At 19.2% G+C, this 18,714-nt stretch overlaps 1 protein-coding gene across 1 annotated transcript; it reads right to left on the bottom strand.

Moving 5' to 3' along the window:
- Positions 1–1,581: 1,581 nt before the first annotated feature.
- LOC128962530 (uncharacterized) lies at positions 1,582–18,698 on the bottom strand. Its single transcript, XM_054308906.1, has 3 exons — positions 18,307–18,698; positions 3,779–3,828; positions 1,582–1,736 (listed from the first exon to the last, which is right to left on the bottom strand). Exons 1-3 carry the CDS (start codon positions 18,692–18,694, stop codon positions 1,638–1,640), a joined length of 537 nt encoding a protein of 178 aa, XP_054164881.1. The 5' UTR covers positions 18,695–18,698; the 3' UTR covers positions 1,582–1,637.
- Positions 18,699–18,714: the final 16 nt, after the last annotated feature.

Here is an 18,714-nt window from a genome sequence, read left to right as displayed (position 1 = left end):
CCTTAGTTTTATGATATTTGTTTTACAAATTTTTTTTAAATTTATGTTTTTATAATTTTTATTATTAACATGAGTTATATATTTATGTAAAATAAAAAAAAATACACAAAGTATACTAATAATTTTTGGGGAAATATTTCATACGATTTATTACAGAGAGTGAGCAATACTATTACGGGCAAAAATTATAGAGTAAAACATTTTATTTGATATTTTAAGATTTTAATGATATTTTTAACAAAATCCTAGATATTGTTAGATAGTTTTATATGAAAATAAAATATATATTTGCTTTAAATCTAAATTAACATTTGAAATCTAAAATGACAAAAATATTAAGATTTTTTTTCCTTAATTTATTTATGATCTCTATTTGTGATTTGACTGGCTATTCAATCTTTTGATATTATATTTTTTATATTTAATATCAAATATATTATTGATTATTTTCAATTTATATCAAAAATTTATATCCCAAACCCATTACATTATACCTTTACATTATATGATACTTTTAAACTATAGTTTCAAATTTAATGGCTTCAATTATATATTAAAATATTTTATAATCAATTATATTAGATTATAATATATAAATTTGTTTTAAATATAAATAGATATATATTAATAGATAATTGAAAAGTTTAATTTTAATGTTTAATATATTGTTAAATTTGCCCTTTAATAATATAGCTCATCATCTCCTGTATATTTTACATTTATTTGGAATTTTATTATTTTTATTTTATTATTTACTTAAATATTTAGGTAACATATAGTAGTTATAAAATGAATATACAATAATTTAAATATAAAGTTCAAAAATAATTAAAATGATTAATAATTATCAATATTAATTATATTTTTATCAAAATAAACATCCATCAAATTAAAAACACATTTTAAATATATAATCATTTATCCACAAATAATTTCAATGTAAAATTATATATAATATTTTTTATAACAATATAATAATTGTATCTATAAGTCTAAACAACATTTTAAAAAATCAAATGAAATAATTTGTTTTTTTATATTTAATATTTATATAAATTTGATACATTATTATTATTTTGGTGACCAATTTTTAAAAACTAGATGAGTTGGGAAATTATGGGTCATTTTCCTATATAGACATAACAAATATGACTGAACTCCCGGTGTTTATATATATATAAATATATGATTATAAATGTGAGGTTATTATAGTAGTAGACAACACTGGGATTCATTTCTTTAAGACATTTTTATTTTCTTAATATACAATAAGACATTTATTTATATTAATATACAAATATTAATGTATGAGTTTTATTTTATATGTTTAACTCATAACTGATATACTTATAAATTGTTTTTTTACCGAATATTATTGTTATTTATTGTTATTATTGATCTTCTATTTTATAAGTAATTTGTTAACAAATTGTTTTTCATTAAATAAATTAACTGATTTTCATTGACTATAATACATATTAAATATTTGGCTTTTAAAACAATTGTTTTTTGTTGTTGTTTTTTTAAATTTACCACAAATCCCAATGATTATTATATGGATATATATATATATAGTATATATATATATATAAATATAGTATATGGTGTGGTTAGTTATTGGTCAGTGATGGTGATGATCACAATAGACTGGTCTCCGCTCTATTAATTTCGTTGACGATCTGCGCGTGTTCTTCAAGTAGTCGCGCGAACTCTTCCTTACGGAGCCGGGCGTGAGCCTAAACACGTGCACACAAATTAAATATATTATTATTAATAATTTTTGATAAACATTATCTTAGTATTTCAACATCAACAAAAAAAATCATAATAAAATTAATAATATTAATAATTTGTTTTTTTAAATTAATGACTAAAAAAATATTTTTTTATCTAAAGTATGTGTTCATTAATTTTGATGTAATGAATATTTTCTATTAATTTTATAACTTATTAAAAATTAATTAATTTTTACTCAAAATTTTATTTATAGTTTCAACTTTTTTAAATGAAAATGTTAGTGTGAGTGCTTTAATTTTGATGAATATATCATACAAATATATAAATAATAAATATATATAAAATTGAAAATGATGTGATAGATTAATTTGATCCATCAAATCAATTATAAGCTCATAAACTATACTCATCTACAATATATACTGTAGGATATACTTATATTTTTATCTCATATATCGTATCTCATAATACATTATTATATAAATTAATATATATATTGTTTAGAATATTTTTTACCGGAGTGTATATCCATTTGTCATATGATAAATGCCTTAAAGTTAAATATACTATAGTTTAGTATCTATTATCATAAGTGGATATGACTTTATTTATTAGTTTGCAATATATTTTATTAAAATATATTATGTCATTGAAATGTCTTTATTAATATATATATTGAATATATAACTGAAACAAATGAAAGTAGTCTTTAGTGAAGTAAAAGCTTTTAGGATTTGTCTCTCTGTCTGTCAGTGATAACCAATTTTGGATAATATATTATAAATATATTGATATCTATATTTGGTATACTAATCTATATATATAAAATTTATATAACAATACAATAAAAAAAATAATTTCGTTTATTGTGAAATTCAATGTCATTGCAATTGAAATACAAATAAATATATTGCATTGTGTATCACAACATACAAAATAATAGCCAATATTTCTCTCTTTCTCTCTCACTCACTCACTCACTCACACACTCACTCACTCACTCACTCACTCACTCACTCACTCACTCACTCACTCACTCACTCACTCACTCACTCACTCACTCACTCACTCACTCACTCACTCACTCACTAACTCGGTTTGTATAGTTAATGTACAGTGCATTTAAAGTGCAAACATATGAAGATAAACATGATATATGCGCAAATCGGTACACATCTACTCTATGATAGTAATGGTGGCTAAAATACTGGTAGACAGAGACTACTGGTTTAAGAATACTACTGTTTTACACTAATGTTAAGTTATAGTGATATATATATATATATATAATATAATTTATATTCAATAATATCAGCACAAAAAAGGAGAGAAATAGAGTCATCAAATTCATTGGATATAACTATAGATGTCAACGACTTTTTGAACAATATTTTTAAGAAGAAAAGTAAAACAAAAATTTATTTTAAAGATATCATTACAAAACAATTTACAATATATACGCAAATTTGCTCATATATTATATATAATTTATATATCAGTCTATATACATATAGAATCTGTATTTACATATAGAAATTATAATTGTATCATAAACTGGATATAATAAATACATAAATACTGGGACTTATTTGTTAACTGACTCATAGAATATTCTTCAACAATAATAACTTATTTTATATATAATAAGAATATTTAAATATTATATATAAAAATATTAATTCAGTAATGTATGACACTATTATAATATAGTATTATTATATAAGATTCTATATACATGATATATATAAAGATAAACAAGTACTGTATACACGATATGTTATATATATGATATATATATATATATATATATATATATAATATATAAAAACATATATTGAATTAATGGTGCCATAAATTTCATAATAGTGTGCACACAATCCTTTTAAATATATATATATATAAAGTTATATAAGACGAGTTTATGTATATAAAACTAAATTCACATAAATTGACGGCTAAAGTAATCATAGATATCATACATTTATGTAAATTATTATTTTTTAAAAAATAAAAATAATTTTAATAATAAATTAATACTTACTATAATTGACTGCACGATGTCGTCCTCTTCTCGTGCCTTTCGTGGCGTTTCTAAAGATATATAAAAATTAAATGTATTATTATTTTTGATAATAAAATCTATACAATAAATATAATTCTTTGTTTTCTTAATAATGTATAATAATATTTTTAAATAAATTTTTAAAATAAATTATTGCTAATAGTAATTAATTTTTAAAATATAAAATAATATAATTTTTTCAAAAAATACTAAAAGACTTTTAATAAATTATTCCTCAAATAAGTTAATAAATTGAAGATTATTAAATTAATTCAAACTTAGTATTTTTATTATAAAAATTAAAATAATATTTAAAAAATATCTTAAAAAGCAAATATATATTTAAAATAAAAATTAATTCAACATTTACTGTTATTATTGCATAATATTTAAATAATGAAATTATAATTTTTATGTCACTGTCTAACTAGCTTATTATTATAATAATATATATTTATTTAGTGCTAATTTATTATAAAAATATTAAATAATCAATTTATTATAAAATAGTTTTCAAGGCCTTAACTATTAATAAGTTTATATAAAGTTTGTTTAAACAACTCTCAATATAACCAATAGAATCGAGTTTTTAAATTCAAATATTTATTTGTTTAAACAAATTTAACTGAATTCTAGTATAAAAATTTGTACACAAAATATCATATTATTCTATACAATATAAATATAATGTACTGTATATTATGTTTAACTATTACATGGATTTATAGCAGTAATTGAAAAGTATAAATGAAAAAAAATCATAATTTATGTAAAGAACCTTGATAAAATTAAAGAATACATATAAACTATTATAAACATTAAACTAGTAAAATTTTAAATATTTACAAATGTAGTTAAATAAATAACATTTATCTTTAAATTAAAAAAGTTATCATGATAATTCGAGTTTTATACAGTAGTATGTTATCTATTAGTATGATATGTGCCCACATTTATTACTCAAAATTCATCTATTTTTTATTTAGATTTTTTTCAATTAAAATTTATGTAATAAATAATTATATATATATATATATAGTTTTTAATATGTTTTTAAAGAATACAAACATTTAATTTATTATTTTCTTGTAAATATATCTAAATATTATTTTTTTTTAATTATTACACTCTGTGTAAGTAATAAACTTGTTTATAATTATGTGCTCAGACAACGACAAATTATTGAATAAAAATCTAAATATATTTATATTTATTTTAAATTTCTAACAAAAGTCATTTAAGCATCATAATTATTATAATAAAATTTTTTTATTTTGAATATAGTTAATTACAAAAAATATATAATTAAATATAATAATAGTGCTTATAATTATTTTTTTATTTATCTAATTAGACATATTTACTCATAAATTATTACCAATAAACCCACATAAAATAAATACTATATTTTTCATTATTCATAAACAAAATCTAAACTTAATGTTATTATAATGTATATAAAATATGCGGATATTTTTATTCAGAAAAAATACATTTATTTCATAATACCGTATACATTGAATTGAGATAACATATAAATATATACATTATATACTGATTTTTGTTGAGTAAATATTTTTTTGTCAATTTATTTTTAATATAATCTATGTGTGTGTGTGTGTTTTCTGTAACATACAAATAATAATAAAAAAACTGATTAAATTCATTTATAAATAAAAATCAATAAATAGTATACAGTATTTGAAATAAAATGAAAATTTCAATACACAATAGATGCTAAAATATATTGTATATACCGTATGTATAATATTAAAAATATCCTATTTATATATGTATACAAATATTCTGTATATATTTAAACAACATTCTAATCAGTTTAACATAAAGAATATTTTAAACGTATTTTGCATACAATACCTCTTTTATTCACTTAACAAATATTCAATTTATGTTATAAAATGTCTTAAAATAGAAATTTTAATTAGTTATAAATTGTGAATAATAACATTTATATTGTACTGTATTTATATATAATAAGATAATAATGCAAATATGAATATATCATAGATAGTTAATAAAAAAATTGCTAAACAATTGAAAACTTTGTGAAAAAATAAACTTTAAAATATATAACTACAACTAATAATACTGTATATTAAGAATTTTCATATTAAGTCAAATTTAATTTAAATCTGCTTTCGTGTATTAATTGTTTAAAATATTATAAAATAAATAAATATTATTAATAAATTGTTATAAAATATTTTGAGTAACTATATTTTAAGTTTCAAAAAATCTATTATATTGTATTTTATCGTAATATCAATTATTGAACCATTAGAAGTTTATATAAAAATATTAATATATTACCAAGAAATTTATACGAAAAAATTATTATAATTAAGAAAATTTATACTGTATTTAATATATATAATATTTATATCATATATATGAGATACAGTTACATGTTTTATATTTTGTATATAAAGTAATATAATATCTACTGTACTTTACATACAATCTGTAGGTAATTTAGTAGGAAATATAAAAAATAAGATAAAGTTTTTCATTAAAAAAAATCAAACTATCGTTTTGTAACTCCCGTTGAGTTTTATCATTAGTATGTTTTGTATTCGAATGTATTGAATGAAAAAAATAATATCAATTTTTAAATAATTTTTTTTAAATAAAAATATACAAAACTTATTTCAAAACATTACATATTGAATATTAAGTATAGAATATTCTGTTCAATCATTTTAAAAAATATACATTTGTAAAGAATTGTATGTAAAATAATTTTTATATACTGTATCATAAAAAAAGTTGCGATTTGTTTGCTTATATTATTTGTATATTCAATGATTTTTTCGGATATTTCTTGAGGCATAACCAACATAAAGGTAATATTACAATAACACAGTGTCTATAAATAGTTAAAATCTATCAGTAAGCTATATACAGTATAATTTATATATATATAAATATACATAAGAATAATTATTATTTTTATATATAAATGCAATATAATATTTTGATTTTTCTAATCGATTAACTTTTTTCACAATAAACACTGATACTATTTTTGAAAATAATTATTATGATTGAAAATTTTCAAAATGCTTAAGTAATATTTATATATTTTTCCATTAAAGTTTATGTTTAAAAAAACTTATTTTACTAATTTGTTAAACTTGTTTGACATTTAATATTATGTACTAATAATAATTATAAAAATATACGGTATTTATAATAAAATTGTTTAAAAAAACTAAGATATGAAGCAACTAATTAATTGACATTTTATATAAAGTTTATTTTTAACAATACTGTATATAAATATTGTATATATAATTGTTTTATGCGATGGCTTTACGTACAAAAATAAAAAAGCTATAATTATAATCATTACTGTTATTTGTAAATTAGTTTACATTTAGCCTTTTTTATCTATTAAATATCAAAAAACTAATTGTTAAATCAATTATTATACTGTAAATGACGAAAAAACATTGTAAGAGATATAATTCTCTAATGAATTGAAATCATTTATCATTTGCCATTTATAAACCATTTTGTATACAACTGTAAGGTCCTAATGAAAATATTGCCTAATTTAAAGGCAACAATAGGACAGTTTATCTAAAATTAAACCCCAACTCAACGGGGAATTACAATATATTACCTGCAATTCATAAAAATTAACATTAGATACAATATATATATATATATATATATCTTTCTCTCTCAATATTTTATGTAACATATAATTTATTTAAAAATAATTAATATTTATTATCTGATAAAATATGTAATATTTTTTTAAATATCTGACAAAATTATACAGTACAGTATATTTTACTATATAACTTATTTCTATATATAATATGTACACACTGTATATTATAAATTAAATATATAATATAAATACTGTATATAACATACATTTAATTTTAATGGCAATGTATGCCTTATCGATGGGATTACACTATTGTATTATTTACCGGTAATATTGTTTGTCAATGTTTTTCTCCTCAATTTAAACACTAAACCACTTAAGAGGTATTAAACGTAAATTAAAAACAGAGAGAGATTTTGATTGTCACGTGAATATACTGTGTTGTTGTTGTGATTAAGTAATTTAAGACATAAATTTAGTGACACTATAAGTAAATGTATGGCACATGTGTCACATCAAATTAAATGATAAAATATAACTCTTTTTTTATCGATACTAACCAACTGTTCAGGTGTCACCTGTATTATACAGATATTTGTTCAGATTAAGTACTTTTAGGCATTATTGTTTGTTACAATAATAATAATGATACTAATAATTTTATATTAATATTATTATTATAGATATTGTTATAAATAAATATAAGTAGTCAATGTTCAATTAAGTTTTTTAAATAAGTCAACTAATAATTTATTTTATCAATTACAGAAAATGAAAATATGTTGATGATCACACTGGCCTCTAATTGAAATTATTAATTAATGTTTTATAATAATAATAAAAGTTTTATATTTTGAAAATCCATTAGTTATGCAAATGGCTTACTTCTGTTTTAATAGTAATTTAATAGTAGTTTTAATAACGATAATAATATTCAGTGTGTGTTTGAGTTTAAGTTTTTTTTATCGCAAAAATGCAATGAAATCTAATTAATTACATTATATGAGAACCTTAGTTAGTAATTGTATGACAAATAAAAAACAAATTAAAAGTTGTATTTTTTCGTAATAAAAATAAATGTTAGAATATATTGTATGAAAGTAAGTGAATGAGTGAGAGAGAGTGTGAGAGAGAGAAAGAAAGAAAGAGAGAGAGAGAGAGAGTTTATATTATAGTTTCACTACATATACAATGAGAGACAAAAACAGAATATTCTGTGACTTTTTATTTTTAATCAAAAAAGACTTACAGGACTTTTATAGATAACTGTTTTATAAATATAAAGCCATTAAAGACTAATTTATGTGAAATATGGCAATACATTTGCCATTATAGTGTTGAATTGATATTTGTTTTTTTAAGTCTATAAAATATTTTATATCAATATTTAAGATTAAAAATTGTGAGACATATTTTGAAATAAAATTCTAGTTTTATAGTTATATTGATATATTCTTTAAAACCTCATAACTTTAGTATTAGAAAAATTTTATACTAAATCTTAATTAAATGGAAACGTATTCTGCATTTTAAACAGTTTATGTGATATTACAAATATATATATATATATAACTTTATAAAATACTATAAAATAATATAAAACTATAAATTTTTATTATTTTTAATTTATTATGTAATATCATTTCTTAGAAATTGTTATTATATATATATATATATATTAATAGTATATTTTATTATTATTATTTTTTAGTAACTATTTTAGAAACATTCTAATAAATTTGAATATTGATATATGATATAAGATATATTGTATAATTTAAATAATTGAGTATATAAAATTATATTGATATTAGTGTAATTATATTTAATTGTCAATTTACATTCAAAAAAAAACATTTAATTTTATGTACACAATATATCATCCCAGTATATAATAAAATCGATGTTTTTTTAATAAAAACATTTTGTTAAAATTGAATGTTACTGTTATATGACTGGATGCCTAAAGTAATGTTGTTGTCAATTAGTAAATTACCTAAATTTACTTCAAATGTTAGTTTTATTAAATTATCATTTGACGACATTTATTAGTTAAGTTAGTGTCGGGTTTTTTAATACCTCTCGGATACGATTTGATTGACAATAATTAGTCGAATACTTAATTCAAATCTCAACAAAAATAAGTAGTAAATATTTTTTTAATAATAAAGATTTTATAAGTAAATATTATTCAAAATGATTTTATTAAAATTTACTTAAGAAATATATGATTTTATATTAAATAGTTTTATTAAAAATTTACGTTTTTTTTATCTGAATAATAAAAATTAGTCAACAAATCAATTTATAAATTGTGTTGTTTTGAATAGATAATCAAATTCAATTTTGATTTCATTTTTTAGTATTTATGTATATATATATGTGTCTGTGTGTGTGTGTGTGTGTGTGTGTGTGTGTGTGTGTGTGTGTGTGTGTGTGTGTATGTATGTAAATTATGTATGTGTGTGTGAGAGAGATAAAGAAAGAAAGAAAGAGAGAGAGAGAGAGTTGTGCTCTTAGATGAATGAATGAAAAATCACAAGAAATTCATAATTTAATATTTTTCATAATATTAATTCATTAAAAAATATTTTAATATATTCTTTTATAACAAACACTGAATAAAAGCGATATTAAATTCAGAGTTAATTCAAATTTTATGCCAAATATGCAGAAAACATTCCTTACAAACTTTTTTTTAATTATTATTATTATTTAAATATGAGATTAAATTTGAAATAACATTTATTTCGCTTCAATTATTTTTCATTTTACTTCTCAATGAACTGTATATTAATTTTAAGACTTTGTGTTGATTAACACTAATAATAGTTTTATAGTACTATTCAATTACTATATCAACGATTTTTTATTGTTAAATCTATTTATATATCTATTTATATATAAAATAATTTTATACTATTATATAAATAGCTAAGTTATTATTTGAAATGAGGCTAATATTAGAGTAATGTGTACCTCATTAGTCATATTGTATAATAAAATTAGGCAATAAATCGGAAATAGCTATTTAGTATTATTATATAATAATACTATATATAATATATACTTTTATATATACTTCTATTGTATCATAGATTAAATAATCTGTGAGCAGTCGAGACAACAATAAGATACACAATTAATAGTATAAACGATTATAATATAATTAACTTAAGATTATGTTAAAAAGGATTGCTATTGGAAATTGTTTTATTTATAATAGTTATATAATTACCAATACATTATAATTAATATAAATTTTTACAAAACAAAGCAAAACAAAATTGTTATTTTTATTGATGACACACATTGTATCCGTGTATATAATATGCAAAAATTAAAAAAAAACTCAATAAAGATCTTTTAGCCAATAAATCTGATAATAACGTAAATTACAGTAAATATGTTAAATATTTATTTGTTATTAAGCTCTCGAATATATTGTAATCAATTTGTTGATATTAAATAATACAGTATAGTATATATACTTATATATAATGACAAATTTATAATCATTCATTTATTATTAGCAACCTATACTCCTTTCATAAATCATAATTTTTATAAAGTTGATAAGATTATTATTATAATTATTAAAATTGGTTATACAGTGTTATCTTATATCAATTAATAAATGATGCTATTAAATCATAATTTATATCAGTGATTTATAATAGACATTTACTTGTAATAATTTAGTGTATATAGTTTATAAAACTATTATAATTATACCGTAAGTTTTAGTATTCAAAAATGTACTGACATTCAAAATATAGTGATTTTATAATACATAAAATGCTAGACATTTGGTATGACATTTGCATTTGGTTTTGTGTAAACAAAACTAACATTTCTAATAACATAACCACTTATCATACGAAAGCTTTTTTTTGTTAGTTAAAAGTATATGCTGTATAAACACAGTAAATGTAGTGTAAAGTACTACTACTAGATATGTTAAATAAAATTTTAGTTTGAAAAAAATTTAATTTATAATTTTATGCTATGAAAAAATATACAAAATCTTTTATGGGTGTATTTACACAAAATATTTAAAATTGAAAAGATTAAAATTGATATAAATGTTAGTATATTTGTCATATAATATTTGATTTTTCGAAAAATCTTTTTTTTTTGTTATACAACAACTTGAGTTATAAGATTTTATTTTGCTATTCAAAAAACATTTATATGATTTTTATATAATAATAATTTTTTCTGATAATGAAAATAAAAATTTATCTAAAAATAGATATAAATATTGAAAAAAGGTTTGCTATTTCATAAAGAAAGAGCTCGTATAGAAAGATCAAATAAATTATAATAAAATAAAGGTATGTAATTACAGTTATAAATACAAAAATACATTATTATCATATAATAAATTTCAAATAATATTTTATGCATTTATATGTTTTTATATAGATATATAAATTTATGTGGGAGATATACAAATATATATTTATATATATTTATGATGTGTATAACTTATAAAAACTATTAAAATATAAATCTATATCAATGAAAGAAATACAATACGCTTAACTATAATATAATATAATATTGTATGTCCATTGAGTATCTGGGATTAGAGCAATTATATACGTTTACAATTTATACAGTATATAAAAAACAGTACTAAATAAACAGTGAATATTGACATTTACTTACATAAACTATTTTTACTAATAAATTGAAACCCACTCTTTAATTATATATATATATATATATATATGATATGTATGTTTATTTTTATAATTTAGTTAATATTAATTGAATTTTGATAAATCTTATAAATGTTTAGAAAAATTAATTGTATAATCTAATTTTTATTAGTCATATACTGTATATAACTTTATATACTATGTAACTAAATATTGTAACATTATATAATATTTTTATGTGTTTGTTTATCTTATTGAAATAATTATTTAATTGTATATTAATAACATTAAACAAGTACATTTTCTATTTATACATAATATATGAATTATAGACAAATAATGACATTTCTTATGTAATATTTATAAATTAAAAAAATATATTTAGCTTCAATTATTGATTTATTAAGATGACTATGATTCAACAATTACTACATATATTTCTATAATATTCAAACAAACAAAAAATATAATGAATATATTAAAATAGAAGTATAATAATTTAATTTTAACGTTAATTCTATTTTTACATTAAAATAAACAAAATTATTATAGTTTTAATATAGTAGTCTATATGATAATATTATAATAAGGTATATTAATTCTAAAATTAATGAATGTTTTTTATGAAACTCAAAAAAAATGTTTACTTAAATTTAGTTATACTAGTGTATAGTAAAAAACTATTATTATTATTAATAATAATAATAAACTTTGTGTGTGTGTCAGTTTTCATTTAGCATATAAAATATTAATACATATTTTGGATTGCTAAGTAAACATACACTTGATAATTCATTTAATATACAAATATTATATATATATATATATATATATATATATATATATATATATATTGAATTATATAAAAAATTAATAATGTATAAAAAATGCAGTTAGCAAGATTTTTGTTCATTGATGTTTGTATATAAATAATTATCTAATATATATATATATATATATATATATATATATAAAATATAATTATCATAAAGCAAACATTACTACAATACATCAATAATAGATAATGACTTTTTGAATTGAATTGAAAATCAACAATTTTATTTTTATTGAAGACCATTAATGAATTGTTGGTTGATATCTATATTAACCAATGTTTGTCAAAATCTCTAATTCAATTGATTATAACTATAATATTATCTTGTTTTTTGTGTTTTGTTTGTTGTTTTTAATGTAAACACAATATTACTATTCAAAAAAACTATTTATAAATATAAATGATAGGCATTTATGATAAATTTATAGAATTATAATTATAAAAAAATATCGTTTGTTTGCTTACATAACACTTAAACTATCAATTGTATGGCTGCTATTTATCGAGTAATTGCTTTTTACGCAAAAATATTAAATTTGGTTTTTTCACTGACAAAAAAATGGGCAATGAATTAATGTCTAGAAATATAACAAAAAACACATTTTTTATTATAAGTTATATAAATCTTGTGTCAAATCGATTGAATTGAAAGCACACACAAAAATGTTTTATTTCACTATATATAGTATATGTGTTATGTTTAGTGTATTGAAAATGCAATATATTTTCACTATTTTTTTACTGTGTGATAAAGAAAATAAATTTTTCAACTAATATATTAGTGGAAAACAAATTGTTGTATGTTTTATAATAGGACAAAACAAACGTCACTGTTATATATGTTTTCAATATATTTATGTCTGTTATGTTTAAAACATAATGTTTTGTTACAAAGTATAACAAAATGCTAGAATATTCACTTTTATATGATATACTGTTTAAGTATATATATATATATATTATTATATAAAGAGTAATATTATATATGTATTTATATCACTGTCACTCTTAATATACTTTTAAATTAAAGGAAAACACTTTTAAAAATATTTTTGTTTTGTTTAATTAGAATAAGATTCTTATCTTATATTTTTAATTTGCAAATTTGTAAATTTCTTGCACTAAATGTTGACATTTTGTTATAATAGTTTAATTCCTGATGTAATATATATTCAATAGTACAGAGTTTATGTCATCGATTAAATGCTGAAAATTTTTATAGGCATTCAAACAAATATCGTTATAACAAAACTCAGTTAATGACTGTATATTATGAACACAACAAATACACAGATTTATAAAAATAATTATTTGTGAATGTTTTTAAAGATATGTACGATATATAACATAAAATACTTTGATTATACAATAAAATAAATGCTTAAACTCAAACTAAGACCTATAATACATTAGAATTTATTTTTAAAATTAAATTACATATATTTTTTTGTTTGTTTTAATTCCATCATAATTTATCAAATATGATATTATCATATCATATCAAATCAATACAATTATTGTAACCATTGTTATGCATACTGCGAGTAATTCATAATAAAATTATTTATTATAGTAATTAAGTATTAAAATTAAATATTGCCTAATTATTTGAACACACACACACACACACACACACACACACACACACACACACACACACACACATACACATACACATACATACATATATACATACACAAATCTTATTAGTTACTTGAGGTATACTGTATATCATATAATGTATTAAATAAAAGACAATAATTTGTTAACTAAATTTATCCATTTATCTGTTTAGTAAGACTATACATATATTTTGTTTACTAAATAATTATAAAAATATAGACATTTTAATCGATAATATTTGCCATTTTAATATATCGCAATCTTTCTCCCCGACAACTTTGCTAACAACCAAAATGCATTAATTTTATGTATTACATAATATATCCATTTATATATATATATATATATATATATAAATGTATTTATGGTTTTGAGTGTACAATGATTATATGTATGTTGTTTTTTGTGTAAGTATTTTATGTATAATATGTGTATTCAATGATTTTCAATGTCTATTGTGTAATACCAAATGTACTATCATTTATAGTGCTAACAAAAAACTCTTAATTGAAAACAAGTTGACAGTGAATTCAATAATATAATTTAAGATAAATAGATAAAATGTGATTATAATGCAAATATACAGTTGAATAGAGAATTTAATTCAAAAAAAAAAAATTAAAAGTTTTTATAATTATCATTTTGAATGGTCTGATTAAATATAAAATAAACATTATTTTGTTTAAATTATATAATAAAATTATTTTTATACTAAAAATAAATAATTTAAATATTATTAACTTGATTTAAAATATTTTTCATATACAGTATTATTATTCTATCGGTAAATATTAAAAGCATATATAATTGCTTTGATGTTTGAACAATAAAACAATTTAATATAAAAAGATAGATAATTTAAATGACAATTATTTTGAACACTGATCCATATACTGTTCATTATATAATACATACTGTAATATATACTATATATAGTATTATTAATATACTATAATTATTTTATATGAGACCAGTTTTAATCAATAATTTAATCTACATATTTAGAAAGCAACTTAAATATATTATTATAAATTAAAATATCAATTATCTAAAATATAGTTAATTATTAAAATTTTTATTTTTATATATCTTATATATACTATAAATATAAAAAATAAATATTGATTTTAATGTAGGATTTATTTTATACATCTAATCTATTATTATAGGTATGTATTATTATTATACCGGTATAGTATATATGTATAAATTTATATATATATATATATCATATATATTGTTATGTTGTAAAAGTATAACGTCATTGGAGTGTCGGCGAAATAAATAATGTAATGTAATGTTAATCTAAAAGAAATCAATGCATTCAACGCTTGAGTGAAGGAATGGGAGGACAGGGGTGGCCCTAAAATGTCAAATAAGTATAGTGTGCCGAAAGTTATCGAAACACAAAAAGGCATTTATTGACTATAGTTGTAAATAAAAAAATAAGCAAAAATGTATGTAATTTAGTTTATTTATAAATTATTATATGTCACTGTTTTACCGATAAACAAGTTTAGTACAAGAATCAGATGATTGTAAGAAACATATAATATATAAGAATTTTCTATTTGGTGCCCACTATTAGGTTTGATTTGGTGTTAAAGATTTTAGGGTTGATTTTCTATGAGTTTGCTTGTGATTCAAATGTATGTGTGTTTGGTATTTGTGCTCAAATTATTGATTAAGAATCCAAACATCTGATGTTCAATATATATATATTGAAATTATATACATATATATATATATACAGTATACTATCTATATAATTTATATGTATTATGTATATGGTATGTCTATGTATTTAATACAATAAATACTGAATGCTCCCACCATTTGTACAATTGCATTGACATATTGTGCTCTATTGAAGTCACTAATGGGAATCAACTCTTATACAGAATATTCTTTAACATTAGTATTATTATTATATGATTTCTCTTTGTTCTCTCTCTCTCTCTCTCTCTCTCTCTTACTAAAGCTCTTACGTATACTTGAATTCTCAGAAATAAATAGTGGACTAATTAGTAGTTGTTTTGTATCAAACATATTCATAGAAAATTGTTATATGCTTATAATAACACACACAAGCAAACAAATATGATATCTGCAAAAGTCAGATAAATTTTACTTATATACTATTGATAATTATACGATATAAAAAATAATTGATATGTATACAGTATATATATATATATATATATATAAATTTAGATATAAAGCATAATATATATAGTAGTGTAATTTAATATAAATATAAAATACTGTAAATAAATGTCTATGAAAGTAAATTAATATAAAAATTGATGAATTTATAAATAAACAATAAAAACAGTGGAAATTGGTAAACAACAATTTTGTTTATTAACTTAACTGTCAAAATTAATTGACAATTTTATATACAATTTAAGGGGTAATTATCATAAATTAAAATATTATGTTAAATATATTAAAAAAGTAAAACAAAGATATATAAATAGAAAAATACTATAGTAAATAAATAATTAAATAGAGAGAGAGAGAGAGAGAGAGAGAGAGAGAGAGAGAGAGAGAGTTGTGGATAATATGATAGAAACTCAATTAAATTTTGACAGAAAATTTAATTTATATATTAATTTATAATACAATGTGTATGTGTTTGTGATTTTGCACTCTGAATAACAAATATTAATTCAAAAAATTAAAATAAATAGTAATTTTATTTTAATTAAAATTTTTTTCAATAAAATTGAGATGAATGAGAGCTATTGTGATAATAATTATTAAATGCAAAAATTATTATTAATAAATATAAGTAAATTATTTTGCTTATGTTTTAATATTAAAACACTTGGGCATATTATACTAACAACAAAAAACAACAAAAATATATAAATAAGATAATTTATATTAAAAATTTTTCGCGTAAAAATATGACAGCATTTAGTTATTTAATAAACGTTACTTAATTTATAGCCTAATATATTCAGTACATATTGTATATTCATTTATGTTAAGTAAAATGTAGTATATTTTTGTTTTATATTATTATTTTTTAAAAACTAAAAAGTTTTAACATAAACTCACTAGCTTATATAAATAAATAATAAATATATATATGAAAATTGCAAAAATGTTGTCATTAATATTACACATATAATCACACAATGTGACCAAAAAATCATAATTTATGCAAAAATAGTTATTTTGAGTATTTATACATTTTTAAAAAAAGCAATATAAAGAATTGGAAAATACATAAATTATACATTTATATAAATACAGTTTTTTAAAACTATATTAATGCATTTTCACAATGGTTATTAAATTGATAAAATGATCCGTTAATATTTTATATTACTTTATTTACCAATTTAACAATATTGCATAAAAAATCTAAATAAATATAAAATAATATGTTGCAATACACAATGAAATTTTAATGATTAAACAATATTAATAAAGTAATATGTTTAACAGTGTATTAAAATATCCATAAAATAGCTAAATACCATATTTATTTTCAATTACAACAATTTAAATTTAAAAAATAATAGTTGATTAATATAAAAAGTATAATTTATAGAATAATTATTATTTGATTTAAAAAAATAACATTGATATCTTTTTTTATCTTAATCCTGTACTGTAACATAATATATTGAAAATAATTTTTATTGTTTATATCATAGTATTGTTATATAAATTTATAATAAATATTATATAAAAAATTAAAGTTATTAAAAATATAATCAATTCTTACCGAACGCATAGTCTTCGAGCACAACAATAGGTCCGGCAATTGTATTACGTCTTTCAGTGGACACGGAAGGCATTGATGGCCTCTCGGGTCCGAACCCATCGTCGTCATCGTTGCTATCGGTCATCGCCGGCTCCACAATAATGCTTACAGAGTGTACTAAACCTCGCTGTCGGGCCGAACCGTTTCGGCCAATAAATTGTTGGGGATTATTGAGCACACTGTCCGATAATGCCTGTGCTTGACTCAAATTATTGGTATTGCCGTTACCCGACAATGTGTCCGACATAGACATGACAAATGTGGGCGATGTTGGCGATAGTGTACTACTAATTGGCTGCTGTTGTGAATTGAGTGTTAACTCATTTGAATTTAAATTATTATTATTCATGTTAGCACTCATTTTCTTTT

Source organism: Oppia nitens, unplaced genomic scaffold (genome assembly GCF_028296485.1).
Source record: "Oppia nitens isolate AA-2021 unplaced genomic scaffold, nextdenovo-longstitch-racon4-pilon3 scaffold6_pilon_pilon_pilon, whole genome shotgun sequence".
Lineage (NCBI taxonomy): Eukaryota > Metazoa > Arthropoda > Arachnida > Sarcoptiformes > Oppiidae > Oppia > Oppia nitens.
This window is presented reverse-complemented; position numbering and strand designations above follow the sequence as displayed.

What these genes read in the sequence shown, in the direction of transcription:
- LOC128962530 (XM_054308906.1), bottom strand. Translation starts at nt 18,694, where the DNA reads ATGAATAATAATAATTTAAATTCAAATGAGTTAACACTCAATTCACAA. An exon ending in GCTCGAAGACTATGCGTTCG is followed by an intron (nt 3,829 to 18,306) that starts GTAAGAATTGAT and finishes ATATATCTTTAG; the next exon opens with AAACGCCACGAAAGGCACGA. An exon ending in ACATCGTGCAGTCAATTATA is followed by an intron (nt 1,737 to 3,778) that starts GTAAGTATTAAT and finishes GCACGTGTTTAG; the next exon opens with GCTCACGCCCGGCTCCGTAA.